The following is a 14548-nucleotide window of genomic DNA, read 5'->3' as shown; positions in this document are numbered from 1 at the left end:
GACCCCAGCCCCACGGACTTGCATTAATGTGTATTTACAAACTATGTAGGATAATCAACTCAACATTTCACATTCATTAAACAAAAAACACAACACATAAAAACACTAGCAATGCTCCTTGCTCCAGAAGGATTAAATTAGACTAGTAAATGGAGTGGATATAAAACTCAATCATTACTCTTTGGTTACATTATTATAAAGTGCATGCAAATATAAGAGCACTGACTTAGTAGAGATTTATAAGTGTATCACGGTATTAAATCCTGTGTTAATGTATGGGGAAGAAATCTAGGAAAAAAAGAATATGTTAGTGTTTCTTTTATCTTAAACTCAACAGTAAAATTACTATAATGAATTCTGTGTAAAATGCCTATAAGTCTTCATCTGAGCTGATTATTTAGGCATAAAATTTCACTTGGTACCTTGTCAAATTTTAAACCCGTTAAGTCCACAGAACCCACCACCTGGCTCTCCCAACCTCTCACCCCCTGCCCCTTCAAAACCCTCAGGTTGTTTTTCAGAACCCAGATTACAACTGTTGACTGTGTATACTTGAAAATCATATCATGACCCCCAAATAATGATGATACTTGTCACATCTTTGGTCCTGTTCTCAATGTACATGATGATTCTCCTTTTTTAAGCTTCATCTTCTTTATTCTGGTGTCCTAGGCTGTGTTTATATAGATTCGAGTAGAGAAAAGTCTTTCAGGCACAAGAACATGAAAAATAGCACAACATTTAGGTAAGACCTCTCATCTCTAACTTTGGAATCTCTTATATTTAATGTAATTTTGCATTCTTTACATTCTTGCCACACAACCTCATGTTCTCTTGCCTTCCCAAGATGTTATAATTCTACAGTTAATCATGAAATTCTGTCAGAGCCAGTGACAATATTTAAGTATGAAAGATACTTAGTTTGTCAATAACCTCACTGCCTTAAATCACTATCAGTAGGCTAATTTATTCTTAGATCCCTCTTCTCTGGCTTACTCACACACACAGACACACAGACACACACACACACACACACACACACACACACACACATCTTTGCTCTAACTTGAGCAAATCACAGTTTAAAGAATCTGCAAAGAAGTAACCTGTCACGTCTTTGCACTTGTAAGAAAAAAGTTACAGAAATCCCATTTGGAAATGGACACTGGAACCTTACCTTTGATTTGTCTCCTTGGTTTTATTTGAATGAAAACTTTCACCATCACATCTGCCATCTTCTCATTCATGTCTCAGATGTCTCAATTTCTCCTGTCCATGAACCTTATGTGTTAAACTTTCTCCAATTTCCCATTTAGTAAAGAAGTGGGAGATGGGGAAGTCAGACTGGCGAAAATGAACAGAATCATAAGTTTTTCACCTGCCCTCTCAGTCCTAGATGGCAATGATCCTCATTTCTGCTTCAATTACGCTCTGTGATCCTCAAATCTGACATTTTGTAAATGCAGAAATGTGCTTTCCTAGGAAAGGCAGCCTACATCTAATACCATGTAGACCTATTGTCTATGAACATCTAGATTAAATAAGCTTAAATATTGCTATCAGCATTGTTCCAGCATGTCCAATGCACCCCCTTTCTTGGATAGTATGTTCAACTTGTCCCTTGCTGAAAATTTAAAAACAACTTGTCTTTCTGTCTGTCTTTCTCTGACACTCTATCTCTTTAATTAGATACACAGATAGATGGCAGAGAGAATTTTATAACACACACACACACACACACACACACACACACTACAGCCTAAGGCAAAAGGCTTGCTGAAGAATATAACTCTAAGAGTGGTATCTACCTAATTCTCTTTGGATCCCCAAACTAAGGCTTGGAATTATGAAAACAATATAAAAGACACATTTTCTGTATGAAAATTATAACATCATAGTAGCCCAAATCCCTTTACTATCAATACAGACCTGAAACAGGGCACACTCATCTCTATTTCAAGTTCTGATCCATGCCAAAAATGGAAATTAACATTTTCCCCTAATTAACAGCCTGGTCTAGAGTGAGAAAGTGGAAGTGAAAGGGGAGTCCATTTTTTATGAGAGAATTAATACTGGACAAAAAAAATAGGTTAGATCTTCCCTATATGAATTGAAACTGCAGTTATTACAAAAAAAAAGAAATTATCAAATACTTTTCTGTCACTGCCAGTCTTTTTCATAAGAATATACAAACACCAGCACCTCAATTTTTGACTGAGAGTTTTTTTTTTCAAGGTTCATAACTTTTTTCAATCAGATCTTATGATTTAACAGAATTTGTCTCTTCAATGTTCTCTGAATCCACAATAGAGCTTCTTTCTCCAAAACTCTGCCTACAAAATTCTCTTTCACTGAAATGCACTATTCCTTTTCTCTAGGATTGTTTCATTCAGGAATAAATTCTAAAATCAGAAAAATGAATTTTACCTTTAGTAATTAGGGAAGTCATTTTTCTTATGGAAAAGCTTTGAAAGCTGGCATAATTTAGACTAACATGTGCAAATCTGACTACATTTTGCACATAGTGCAGGACTTAACTATAATATTTAGCTTGTCCTAAGAGGTTCTTTGGGTCTCCAAGTAAAAATCACATACATGCTGATACATTCTAATTTTTTTGGAAGAAATGTATACCTAGAAATTATGGAGTTGGTATTTACCAGTTCTTCTGGATAAACATCTTTTATTATTGAAAGTGATTTTACGGGGAGGAGTCAAGATGGCGGAGAAGTAGCAGCCTGAGACTACATCAGGTAGCAGGAGATCAGCTCGATAGCTTATCTAAACATTGCAAACACCTACAAATCCAACGGGAGAGCGAAGAGAAGAAGAACAGCAACTCTAGAAACAGAAAATCAACCACTTTCTGAAAGGTAGGACTGGCGGAGAAGTGAATCTAAAACGACGGGAAGATAGACCGCGGGGGGAGGGGCCGGCTCCCGGCAAGCCACGGAGGAACGGAGCACAAAATCAGGACTTTTAAAAGTCTGTTCCACTGAGGGACATTGCTCCAGGGGCTAAACCGGGGTGAAGCCCACGCGGGGCCAGCGTGGCCCCAGGCCCCGCAGGGTCACAGAAGGATCGGGGGTGTCGGAGTGTCGGAGAGCTCGCAGCTATTAGAACGGAGAAGCCGGCTGCCAAGACAGAGCCGAGGACTGAACTCTCAGCTCGGGGTTACCTTGAACTGGTCGCGGGCTGGGTGAGCTCCGAGCGCGGCTAGAGGCTGGGGATACGGGAGTGATTGGGTGCTGTCCTCTGGGGGCGCACTGAGGAGTGGGGCCCCAGGCTCTCGGCTCCTCCGGGCCGGAGACTGGGAGGCCGCCATTTTCATTCCCGTCCTCCGGAACTCTACGGAAAGCGTTCAGGGAACAGAAGCTCCCAAAAGCGAACCCGAGCCGATTACTTAGTCCGGCTGCCGGTAAGGGCGGTGCAATCCCGCCTCGGGCAAAGACACTTGAGAGTCACTACAACAGGCCCCTCCCCCAGAAGATCAACAAAATATCCAGCCAGGACGAAGTTCATCTATCAAGAAGAAAGCAGATTCAATTCCTAAGACAGCAGAGCAATTCCAGAGGAGGAGAAAGCAAAGCACGGAACTCATGGCTTTCTCCCCATGATTCTTTAGTCTTGCGGCTACTTCAATTTTTTTTTCTTTTTTCAATTTTTTTTTCTTTTTTCAATTTTTTTTTCTTTTTTCTTTTTTCTTCTTCTGCTAAATTTTTTAAAACTTTTACCCTTTTCTTTTTTAACATTTTTTGACTAGTTCATCTAAATATATATACTTTTTCTTTCTTTTTTGTATTTTTTTATTTGTTTTATTTTTTAAATTCTTTTCTTTCTTTTTTTTTTTTTTTTTCTTTTTTTTTCAGAAGCTGTTTTATCCCCTTTCTCCCCCCCACAATTTGGGGTCTCTTCTCATTTGGTTACAGCGCATTTTTCCGGGGTCTTTGCCACCCTTTTAGTAGTTTATTTGCTCCTTCATATCCTCTTATCTGGACAAAATGACAAGGCGGAAAAAATCACCACAAACAAAAGAACAAGAGACAGTACCGAAGGCTAGGGACCTAATCAACACAGACATGGGTAATATGTCAGATCAAGAGTTCAGAATGACGATTCTGAACATTCTAGCTGGGCTCGAAAAAGGCATGGAAGATATTAGAGAAACCCTCTCTGGAGATATTAAAGCCCTTTCTGGAGAAATTAAAGAACTAAACGAAACAACATTAGAATAATTGGGATTCCAGAAGAAGAAGAAACAGAGAGGGGAGCAGAAGGTCTATTGGAGAGAATCATTGGAGAGAATTTCCCTAATATGGCAAAGGGAACAAGCATCAAAATCCAGGAGATGCAGAGAACCCCCCTCAAAGTCAACAAGAATAGATCCACACCCCGTCACCTAATAGTAAAATTTACAAGTCTTAGTGACAAAGAGAAAATCCTGAAAGCAGCCCGAGAAAAGAAGTCTGTAACATACAATGGTAAAAATATTAGATTGGCGGCAGACTTATCCACAGAGACCTGGCAGGCCAGAAAGAGCTGGCATGATATATTCAGAGCACTCAACGAGAAAAACATGCAGCCAAGAATACTCTATCCAGCTAGGCTATCATTGAAAATAGAAGGAGAGATAAAAAGCTTCCAGGACAAACAAAAACTGAAAGAATTTGCAAACACCAAACCAGCTCTACAGGAAATATTGAAAGGGGTCCTCTAAGCAAAGAGAGAGCTAAAAGTAGTAGATCAGAAAGGTACAGAGACAATATACAGTAACAGTCACCTTACAGGCTAATAATGGCACTAAATTCATATCTCTCAATAGTTACCCTGAATGTTAATGGGCTAAATGCCCCAATCAAAAGACACAGGGTATCAGAATGGATAAAAAAACAAAACCCATCAGTATGTTGCCTACAAGAAACTCATTTTAGATGCGAAGACACCTCCAGATTTAAAGTGAGGGGGTGGAAAACAATTTACCATGCTAATGGGCATCAGAAGAAAGCTGGAGTGGCAATCCTTATATCAGATCAATTAGATTTTAAGCCAAAGACTATAATAAGAGATGAGGAAGGACACTATATCCTACTCAAAGGGTCTGTCCAACAAGAAGATCTAACCATTTTAAATATCTATGCCCCTAACGTGGGAGCAGCCAACTATATCAACCAATTAATAACAAAATCAAAGAAACACATCAATAATAATACAATAATAGTAGGGGACTTGAACACTCCCCTCACTGAAATGGACAGATCATCCAAGCAAAAGATCAACAAGGAAATAAAGGCCTTAAATGACACACTGGACCAGATGGACATCACAGATATATTCAGAACATTTCATCCCAAAGCAACAGAATACACATTCTTCTCTAGTGCACATGGAACCTTCTCCAGAATAGATCACATCCTGGGTCACAAATCAGGTCTCAACCGGTATCAAAAGATTAGGATCATTCCCTGCATATTTTCAGACCACAATGCTCTGAAGCTAGAACTCAATCACAAGAGGAAAGCTGGAAAGAACCCAAATACATGGAGACTAAACAGCATCCTTCTAAAGAATGAATGGGTTAACCAGGAAATTAAAGAAGAATTGAAAAAATTCATGGAAACAAATGATAATGAAAACACAACAGTTCAAAATCTGTGGGACACAGCAAAGGCAGTCCTGAGAGGAAAATATATAGCGGTACAAGCCTTTCTCAAGAAACAAGAAAGGTCTCAAGTACACAACCTAACCCTACACGTAAAGGAGCTGGAGAAAGAACAAGAAAGAAACCCTAAACCCAGCAGGAGAAGAGAAATCATAAAGATCAGAGCAGAAATCAATGAAATAGAAACCAAAAAAACAATAGAAAAAATCAATGAAACTAGGAGCTGGTTCTTTGAAAGAATCAATAAGATTGATAAACCCCTGGCCAGACTCATCAAAAAGAAAAGAGAAAGGACCCAAATCAATAAAATCATGAATGAAAGAGGAGAGATCACAACTAACACCAAAGAAATACAGACAATTATAAGAACATACTATGAGCAACTCTACGCCAACAAATTGGCCAATCTGGAAGAAATGGATGCATTCCTAGAGACATATAAACTACCACAACTGAACCAGGAAGAAATAGAAAACCTGAACAGGCCCATAACCAGTAAGGAGATTGAAACAGTCATCAAAAATCTCCAAACAAACAAAAGCCCAGGGCCAGACGGCTTCCCAGGGGAATTCTACCAAACATTTAAAGAAGAACTCATTCCTATTCTCCTGAAACTGTTCCAAAAAATAGAAACGGAAGGAAAACTTCCAAACTCATTTTATGAGGCCAGCATCACCTTGATCCCAAAACCAGACAAGGATCCCACCAAAAAAGAGAACTACAGACCAATATCCTTGATGAACACAGACGCAAAAATTCTCGCCAAAATACTAGCCAATAGGATTCAACAGTACATTAAAAGGATTATTCACCACGATCAAGTGGGATTTATTCCAGGGCTGCAGGGTTGGTTCAACATCCGCAAATCAATCAATGTGATAGAACACATTAATAAAAGAAAGAACAAGAACCATATGATACTCTCAATAGATGCTGAAAAAGCATTTGACAAAGTACAGCATCCCTTCCTGATCAAAACTCTTCAAAGTGTGGGGATAGAGGGCACATACCTCAATATTATCAAAGCCATCTATGAAAAACCCACCGCAAATATCATTCTCAATGGAGAAAATCTGAAAGCTTTTCCGTTAAGGTCAGGAACACGGCAGGGATGTCCATTATCACCACTGCTATTCAACATAGTACTAGAAGTCCTAGCCTCAGCAATCAGACAACAAAAAGAAATTAAAGGCATCCAAATTGGTAAAGAAGAAGTCAAACTATCACTCTTCGCAGATGATATGATACTATATGTGGAAAACCCAAAAGACTCCACTCCAAAACTGCTAGAACTTGTTCAGGAATTCAGTAAAGTGTCAGGATATAAAATCAATGCACAGAAATCAGTTGCATTTCTGTACACCAACAACAAGACTGAAGAAAGAGAAATTAAGGAGTCAATCCCATTTACAATTGTACCCAAAACTATAAGATACCTAGGAATAAACCTAACCAAAGAGACTAAGAATCTATACACAGAAAATTATAAAGTACTCATGAAAGAAATTGAGGAAGACACAAAAAAATGGAAAAATGTTCCATGCTCCTGGATTGGAAGAATAAATATTGTGAAAATGTCTATGCTACCTAAAGCAATCTACACATTTAATGCAATCCCTATCAAAATACCATCCATTTTTTTCAAAGAAATGGAACAAATAATCCTCAAATTTATATGGAACCAGAAAAGACCTCGAATAGCCAAAGGAATATTGAAGAACAAAGCCAAAGTTGGTGGCATTACAATTCCGGACTTCAAGCTCTATTACAAAGCTGTCATCATCAAGACAGCATGGTACTGGCACAAAAACAGACACATAGATCAGTGGAACAGAATAGAGAGCCCAGAAATCGACCCTCAACTCTATGGTCAACTAATCTTCGACAAAGCAGGAAAGAATGTCCAATGGAAAAAAGACAGCCTCTTCAATAAATGGTGCTGGGAAAATTGGACAGCCACATGCAGAAAAATGAAATTGGACCACTTCCTTACACCACACACAAAAATAGACTCCAAATGGATGAAGGACCTCAATGTGAGAAAGGAATCCATCAAAATCCTTGAGGAGAATGCAGGCAGAAACCTCTTTGACCTCAGCCGTAGCAACATCTTCCTAGGAACAACGGCAAAGGCAAGGGAAGCAAGGGCAAAAATGAACTATTGGGATTTCATCAAGATCAAAAGCTTTTGCACAGCAAAGGAAACAGTTAACAAAACCAAAAGACAACTGACAGAATGGGAGAAGATATTTGCAAACGACATATCAGATAAAGGGCTAGTATCCAAAATCTATAAGGAACTTAGCAAACTCAACACCCAAAGAACAAACAATCCAATCAAGAAATGGGCAGAGGACATGAACAGACATTTCTGCAAAGAAGACATCCAGATGGCCAACAGACACATGAAAAAATGCTCCACGTCACTCGCCATCAGGGAAATACAAATCAAAACCACAATGAGATATCACCTCACACCAGTCAGAATGGCTAAAATTAACAAGTCAGGAAATGACAGATGCTGGAGAGGATGTGGAGAAAGGGGAACCCTCCTCCACTGTTGGTGGGAATGCAAGCTGGTGCAACCACTCTGGAAAACAGCATGGAGGTTCCTCAAAATGTTGAAAATAGAACTACCCTATGACCCAGCAATTGCACTACTGGGTATTTACCCTAAAAATACAAACATAGTGATCCGAAGGGGCACGTGTACCCGAATGTTTATAGCAGCAATGTCTACAATAGCCAGACTATGGAAAGAACCTAGATGTCCATCAACAGATGAATGGATAAAGAAGAGGTGGTATATATACACAATGGAATACTATGCAGCCATCAAAAGAAATGAAATCTTGCCATTTTCGACGACGTGGATGGAACTAGAGCGTATCATGCTTAGTGAAATAAGTCAATCGGAGAAAGACAACTATCATATGATCTCCCTGATATGAGGACATGGAGAAGCAACATGGGGGGGTAGGAGATAGGAGAAGAATAAATGAAACAGATGGGATTGGGAGGGAGACAAACCATAAATGACTCTTAATCTCACAAAACAAACTGGGGGTTGCTGCGGGGAGGTGGGATTGGGGGAGGGGGAGCGGGCTATGGACATTGGGGAGGGGAAGCGAACCATAAGAGACTATGGACTCTGAAAAACAACCTGAGGGTTTTGAAGGGTCAGGGGTGGGAGGTTGGGGCAACCTGAGGGTTTTGAAGGGTCAGGGGTGGGAGGTTGGGGGAACAGGTGGTGGGTAATGGGGAGGGCACGTTTTGCATGGAGCACTGGGTGTTGTGCAAAAAGAATGAATACTGTTACGCTGAAAAAATAAATAAAATGAGAAAGTGATTTTACAATCACATCTACCAGTTGTCTCATTATGCAGGCATGGCATTAATGTGGCTGGAAGAACTGGGGCTTATTTAATGTGATAAAATTCCAGTCTACTATCTTAATTGGATTTAATCTGACATTTTAAAAAAGTATACTGCTTCTATACTTCATTTCTTTAAAGAATATTATATTTTATGGGAAAGAAAATTATGGCTAAATGTAAACTGCTGTAACCTCACACCCATTGTTTTACTCAAGAAGAGTTACTTCCAATATTTTCTTGCCTAAAATGTTGCTCTTTTAGCCACATCCTCCTTAATATTCCTTTCTCTCTGTATAGAGTAGTCATACCAATTAGTTCTTATGGGGGGAGTATGATAGGAGAGAAATTCAAGACAAACACACATGTTACATCACCGGTAATTCTTTGAGGTAAAGATGCAAACGATACTTTTATCATATACTTAAATCGTCCTAATAAACCATGAATTATATAATAACAATTACTGTTACCTTAAGAAACACCATCTAGATCAAATATAAGCAACAAGGTGAAGGAGTAGGAGACCAAAATATCATCAGGTCCCAGATAGTTATCAAACCATTCTGAACAGCTATGAGCTCAACAGGAGAGAAGAGAGAAGAAGAGCAGAAATTCCAGGAACAGAAAATTGACCAATTTCTGGGAGGCAGGACATGAGGAGAAGTGAATCCAAGGCAACATTTGGGAAGATAGACCACAGTGGGAGGGACCAGTTCTTGGCAAGTGAAAGAGTAGAGGAGCACAAAATCGGAACTTTTAGAAGTCTGCCCCACTGAGGGAGGTCACTCCAGAAGCTAAGTGGGAGGTGGGGGGGGGGGTGGAGCCCTTGTGGGGACAGTGTGGTCTCAGGACCTGCAGGGTCACAGAAGGATCAGGGATGTCTGAGTGTGGCAGAGCTCCCAGGTATTGGAGTGGCGAAGCTGTTGCAGAGACAGAGCCAAGGAGTGCACTCTCAGCTCAGGGTTACTTTAAACCGTGATCTGTTGCACAGTCGGGCTACTGCTCTTCAGGCAGGGACCCAACAAGCAGCAGATCTGGGGAGATTCACCTTCCTTTTCTGGGAGGAGTGGCATGGGAGCGTGCGGCAGGAATCTGTTGGGTTTGGAGACTCCAAATGGGGCTCTGTGCCAGAGACAGAAACACTTAGTCACAGGCTAGGTGAGCTTGAAGTGTGGCCGGAGACCAGGGAGAAGGAGGAATGGACTGCTTTTCTCTGAGGGTGTATTGAGGAGTGGGGTCCTGAGCTCTTGGATCCTAAAGGGCCAGAGACTGGGAGGCTGCCATTTTCATTCCTGTCCTCCAAAGCTGTACAGAAACCATTCAGGGAACAAAAGCTCCCAAGACCAAAACCAAGCAGATTACTTAACCTGGCCCCTTGCAAGGATGGTGCAATTCTGCCTTAGGCAAAGACATTTGATACTCACTACATGAGGCCCCTCCCCCAGAAGACCAGCAAGAATATCCAGTCAAGACCAAGTTGATCAATCAACAAGAACTGCAGAACTCTAGAGCTAGGAGAAAGCAACACATAGAATTCATGGCTTTTTCCCCATGATCCTTTAGTCTGTCAAACTTAAATTTTTTTTAATTTTATTTTTTCTTATTCTATTTTTTTAAATTTTCCTCTTTCCTATTTTAATATTTTAAAACTATTTTATCTTATCAATACCTTTTTAAAAATCTTTTTTTTAACTTTCATTGTTATAGTCATATTTTAGCCCTTCATTGTATTTAACCTTATTTTTTGTATATGTATAGGTTTTATTTTTCTTTAAAATTTTGGGATACAATTTCTTCTAATAGATCAAAATATATCTTAAACCTAGTGCATGACTTTGTTCTACTCTCCAGCCTGATTACATTCTTTCCTTTTTTTTCTTTTTTTTTTCCCAACCAACTTATCAATTCCTTTTTTAGAATCTTTTTTTTTCAAAGATTGTATTTATTTATTTGACAGACAGAAATCACAAATAGTCAGAGAAGCAGGCAGAGAAGAGGAGGAAGCAAGCTCCCTGCTGAACAGAGAGCCCATGCGGGGTTTGATCCCAGGACCCTGGGATCATGACCTGAGCCAAAGACAAAGCCTTTAACCCACTGAGCCACCCAGGCACCCCTAAAATCTTCTTAAATTTCCATCTTTACAATCATATTTCATCCTTCATCATGTGGACCCTAATATTTGTGTGTGTGTGTGTGTGTGTGTGTGTGTGTGTATATATATATATAAGTTTTTCTTTCTTTACACTTTTGGGAGGTAGTTGCTTCTAACAGACCAAAATACACCCAAAATCAAGTGTGTGGCTTTGTTCTGTTCACAAGTCTAATGTGTGTGTACGTATATATATATACACACACACATTTTTTTTTCTTTCTCCTCTCCCTTTTCCTCTATGATTTGGTTAATGTATATTTTTCTGGGGTCATTGCTACCTTTTCAGTATTTTGTTCCCTCATTCATCTATTCTTATATGGATAAAATGACAAGGCAGAAAAACTCACCACAAAAAAGGGGGGATGGGGGGCAATACCAATTACTAGGGATCTAATCAATATGGACATTAGTAATATGTCAGAACTAGATTGATTATCAACGTGCTAGCTGGGCTGAAAAAAAGAATGGAAGATATTAGAGAATCCCTTCATGGAGAAATAAAACCCCTTTCTGGAGAAATAAAAGAACTAAAATCTAACGAACTTGAAATCAAAAAGCCATTAATGAGGTGCAATAAAAACTGGAGGGTCTTACTGCTATAATAAATGAGGCAGAAGAGAGAATTAGTGATATAGAAGACCAAATGATGGAGAATAAACATGCTGAGCAAAAGAGAGACAAACAACTCCTGGACCATGAGGGAAGAATTTGAGAGATAAGTGATACCATAAGATGAAACAATATTAGAATAATTGGGATCTCAGAAGAAAAAGAAAGAGAGAGAGAGGGAGAAGGTATATTGGAGCAAATTATAGCAGAGAATTTCCCAAATTTGGCAAAGGGAACAAGCATCAAAATCCAGGAGGCAAAAAGAACTCCTCTCAAAATCAATAAAAAATATATCCACACCCCATCATCTAATTGTAAAACATACAAGTCTCAGTGACAAAGAGAAAATCCTGAAAGCAGTTCAGGACAAGAGGTCTGTAACATATAACAGTAGAAATATTAGATTGGCAGCAGACCTATCCACAGAGACCTGACAGGCCAGAAAGGACTGGTATGATATATTCAGGACACTAAATGAGAAAAATATGCAGCCAAGAATATGATATCCAGCTAGGCTGTCACTGAAAATAGAAGGAGAGATAAAAAGCTTCCAGGAAAAATAAAAACTAAAAGAATTTGCAAACACCAAACCAGCCCTAAAGGAAATATTGAAAGAGGTCCTCTAAGCAAAGAGAGAGCCTAAAATTAACAGAGACAATATACAGTAACAGTCATATTATAATGGCAGTAAATTCATATCTTTCAATAGTTACCCTGAATGCACAGGGGCTAAATGCCTCAATCAAAAGACAGAAGGTATGAGAATGTATAAAAAAAAAATAAGACCCACTGATATGCTATCTACAAGAAACTCATTTTAGACCCAAAGGCAATTCCAGATTTAAAGTGAGGGTGTGGAAAACAATTTACCATGTTAATGGACATCAAAAGAAAGCTGGGTGGCAATCTTTTTTTTTTTTTTTAAAGATTTTATTTATTTATTTGACAGAGAGAGAGATCACAAGTAGGTAGAGAGGCAGGCGGAGAGAGAGGAGGAAGCAGGCTCGCTGCGGAGCAGAGAACCCGATGCAGGGCTCGATCCCAGGACCCTGAGATCATGACCTGAGCCGAAGGCAGTGGCTTAATCCACTGAGCCACCCAGGCGCCCCGGTGGCAATCTTTATATCAAATAAATTAGATTTTAAGCCAGAGACCATAATAAGAGATGAGGAAGGACAATATATCATACTTAAAGAGTCTGACCAACAAGAAGATCTAACAGCCAATATATAAACTAATTAATAACGAAATCAAAGAAACACATCAACAATAATAATAGAGGAGGACTTTAACCCTCCTCACTGAAATGGACAGATCATCTAAGTGAAAGATTAACAAGAAAATAAAGAATTTAAATGACACACTTGACCCAATGGACATCACAGGTATATTGAACTTTTCATCCTAAAACAACAGAATACACATTTTTCTCTAGTGCATATGGAACATTCTCTGGAATAGATCACATCCTGGGTAACAAATCAGGTCTCAACCAGACCAAAAGACTGGAATCATTCCCTTCATATTTTCAGACCAGAGTGCTCTGAAACTAGAACTCAATCACAAGAGGAAACTTGGAAAGAACTCAAATACATGGAGGCTAAAGAGTATCTACTAAAGAATGAATGGGTCAACCAAGAAATTAAAGAAGAATTGAAAAAATGTATGGAAACAAATGATATTGAAAACACAATGGTTCAAAATATGTGGGTCACAGCAAAGGCAGTCCTGAGAGGAAAATATATAGCGATATAAGCCTTTCTCAAGAAACAAGAAAGGTCTCAAATACACAACCTAACCCTACACCTAAAGGAGCTGGAGAAAGAACAAGAAAGAAACCCTAAACCCAGCAGGAGAAGAGAAATCATAAAGATCAGAGCAGAAATCAATGAAATAGAAAACAAAACAAACAAACAAACAAAACACACACACACACACACACACACAAAACAAAACAAAACAAAAAAACACAATAGAACAAATCAATGAGACTAGGAGCTGGTTCTTTGAAAGAATTAATAAGGTTGATAAACCCCTGGCCATACTTATCAAAAAGAAAAGAGAAAGGACCCAAATTAATAAAATCATGAATAAAAGAGAAGATATCACAACCAATACTAAAGAAATACAAACAATTATAAGAACACATAATGAGCAACTATATGCCAGCAAATTTAACAATCTGGAAGAAATGGATGCATTCCTAGAGAAGTATAAACTACCAAAACTGAATCAGGAAGAAATAGAAAACCCGAACAGACCCATAACCAGTAAAGAGATTGAAGCAGTCATCAAAAATCTCCCAACAAACAGGAGCCCAGGACCAGATGGCTTCCCAGGGGAGTTCTACCAAACATTAAAGAATTAATACCTGTTCTCCTGAAACTGTTCCAAAAAATAGAAATGGAAGGGACACTTCCAAACTCATTTTATGAGGCCAGCATTACCTTGATCCCAAAATCAAAGACCCCATCAAAAAGAATTAGAGACCAATATCCTTGATGAACACAGATGCAAAAATTCTCACCAAAATATTAGCCAACAAGATCCAACAGTACAATAAAAGGATTATTCACCATGACGAAGTGGGATTTATTCTGGGCTGCAAGGTTGGTTCAACACCTGCAAATCAATCAATGTGATATAATACATTAATAAAAGAAAGAACAAGAACCATAGGAGACTCTCAATAGATGCTGAAAAAGCATTTGAAAACTACAGCATACTTTCTTTTTTTTTTAAGATTTTTAA

At 38.9% G+C, this 14548-nt stretch overlaps 1 protein-coding gene across 4 annotated transcripts in view; it reads right to left on the bottom strand.

The window, feature by feature from the left end:
• KCNIP4 (potassium voltage-gated channel interacting protein 4) overlaps positions 1-14548 on the bottom strand; it is a 1210542-nt gene that overhangs the window by 746607 nt on the left and 449387 nt on the right. The window contains exon 1 of one of the 4 annotated variants that reach the window (XM_045998526.1): positions 1178-1281. The exons of the other annotated variants lie outside the window; for them this stretch is intronic. Within the exon in view, the coding sequence (XP_045854482.1) occupies positions 1178-1247 (70 nt within the window). The 5' untranslated portion in view covers positions 1248-1281. Of the gene's footprint in view, positions 1-1177; positions 1282-14548 lie in introns of those variants that run through there. 4 annotated transcript variants of the gene reach the window in all.

The sequence above is a fragment of the Meles meles genome, chromosome 2 (genome assembly GCF_922984935.1).
Source record: "Meles meles chromosome 2, mMelMel3.1 paternal haplotype, whole genome shotgun sequence".
Taxonomy (NCBI): Eukaryota; Metazoa; Chordata; class Mammalia; order Carnivora; family Mustelidae; genus Meles; species Meles meles.
Note: the sequence above shows the minus strand (reverse complement) of the source record. Positions and strands in the feature narration are given on the sequence as shown.